We start from the raw sequence: 1,767 nt of genomic DNA, 5'->3' as shown, positions 1-1,767 counted from the left end.
AGGCGGCCAGGCGCGCTGTTACGGTGGATTTCTTGGTTGATGGGCACGCAAAAAGCATATCTCTCCAAGGGGCTTCCTTTGTATATACCGAACGACTTCTCTGCTTGTCCCTCGCCACTATATTGCCAGGTCCCGGTTCAATCCACGATACTATTTTACTATATGGGCAGACATGTAAATATGCGCAGAGGAGAGCGACTTGCTGATCGGCGAGGGAATTGTGTTGCGGCCTCTCGCTATTTTCGGAGATGGAGATGGACCAGTGGCCCCGAGATATCGAACCACGGTTCGTCAACCCTCAACTCCGTCGACACCTTGAAGCTTATCCCGGCGCTTCACACGATGGCTTCGGAGATGGCTCTGTGGGTGCCAACAAGACGCGGCGTGCTTCCCTGTCGGCAGCCAGCAAACCGCCTCGGGAGCAGACCATCCACTTTCTTCTGAGCAGACATTGACACGCAAGAGACACCGAACCCCCCCGTCATGTTGTGCCCAAGGATGATATTCAAATTCCCAAAGAGGTTCAACACCGCGGACAACGTTGAGCTGGAAGAGGCCCCCGGGCTCGCCTCTGAGCGGCCGCCGACGTTATCGAGCATGGCCATCACACCCACCCCTCCCGCCGGCGACGACAACCCGGACATGACGGCCGTCTGGAAGTCCGTCGAGGCACCCCGCATGACTTTCAAAATCGACCACTCAAGGTTCTACCACCCAGCAGGGCCCTTGGTTAACGACACGTTCTGGATGGTGCTGCCCGAGGGCGACATCGGCGCCGTCTCGAAGGACGGGTTCAGACTCGAGGGACATGCCGACGGTGACGCCAAAGAGCGCCAGGTAAAGACAAAAGACGCCAAGAGCGGCTTGACCTTTCGCTGCGGGTCCTGGATCATCGACTACCACCCGTGCCAGTCGCTCCGCCGGTGCATCATCGGCCATGGGCCTCAGGCCGAGCAGCGCGTCGTCGCGAGGCTCAAGACGGATTGCCAACACGCCGCACATAGGGTTGCCAAGTGCATGGCCGGCTTGCTGTGGTATCACCTGCAGACATACGGCAGCTTGGAGTGGTGGCTTCCGGAGGATTTCGCCAACTGCCTCAAGGAGGCGGCCGCGGCCTTGAATGAGCTCGCCGGGCTTGTGAGCCGGTTCATCGAAACGATGAGGAAGCATTACCAGGGCGGCGGTCGGGAGGGGAGGATGCCCGCCCTGTTCAAGAAGGCCCTCGTGCTGTTCGGGTTGACAAAGTGGTACCGCGTCCACCGCGCCATCAACTCTGTCCAGTGCCTGGAAAAGGCCTTTCGACGGCTGGCATGCGGGCGCAGGGACTCGGCGACCGAATGCAAAGCAAAGGGGTTCATCGGGTCCAACACGCTCGGCATGCTGGGTTGGGGGCTCGCGCCGCCGAGTTTGGGGGCACAAAAAGATGTCCTACCAGAGGTGCTGGCCTCGCTGGATATTCTCGGCACAGTGGACTGGAACGACTTTGAGACGGGGGCCGTGAAGGCAAGCATGGAGAAGACAAGCACCGCTGTCCGCATCGTCAAGGAAGTGCATTTCAGTGCATGGGCGTTCAGGAAGATGTTGAGATTTCTAGAACATCAGCGGATGGACTTTGAGAATCTGGTGGAGGTGCGGGGACTCCGCAAAACCGTCACCTGGGAAGGACGCATCCTCCCTGCTCACTTGAGGATGTTAGAGGCTCTGCCGTGTGCGCAGTCATTTGAGGTTGAAGGACGGAGGCTCGTGAGGCTCGTGGGCATCTGTTGA

General features: G+C 59.1%; 1 protein-coding gene across 1 annotated transcript; it reads left to right on the top strand.

Annotated features, from left to right (window-relative positions):
- Positions 1 to 483: 483 nt before the first annotated feature.
- EsH8_IV_000075 (uncharacterized protein) lies at positions 484 to 1,767 on the top strand (the record flags this gene model as incomplete). The annotated part of the gene is made up of 1 exon (XM_083264965.1): positions 484 to 1,767. One exon carries the CDS (start codon positions 484 to 486, stop codon positions 1,765 to 1,767), a length of 1,284 nt encoding a protein of 427 aa, XP_083123860.1.

The sequence above is a fragment of the Colletotrichum jinshuiense genome, chromosome 4 (genome assembly GCF_051148585.1).
Source record: "Colletotrichum jinshuiense chromosome 4, complete sequence".
In the NCBI taxonomy this organism is placed as follows: Eukaryota; Fungi; Ascomycota; class Sordariomycetes; order Glomerellales; family Glomerellaceae; genus Colletotrichum; species Colletotrichum jinshuiense.
The sequence above is the reverse complement of the archived record's forward strand: the minus strand, read 5'-3'. Positions and strand labels throughout refer to the sequence as shown.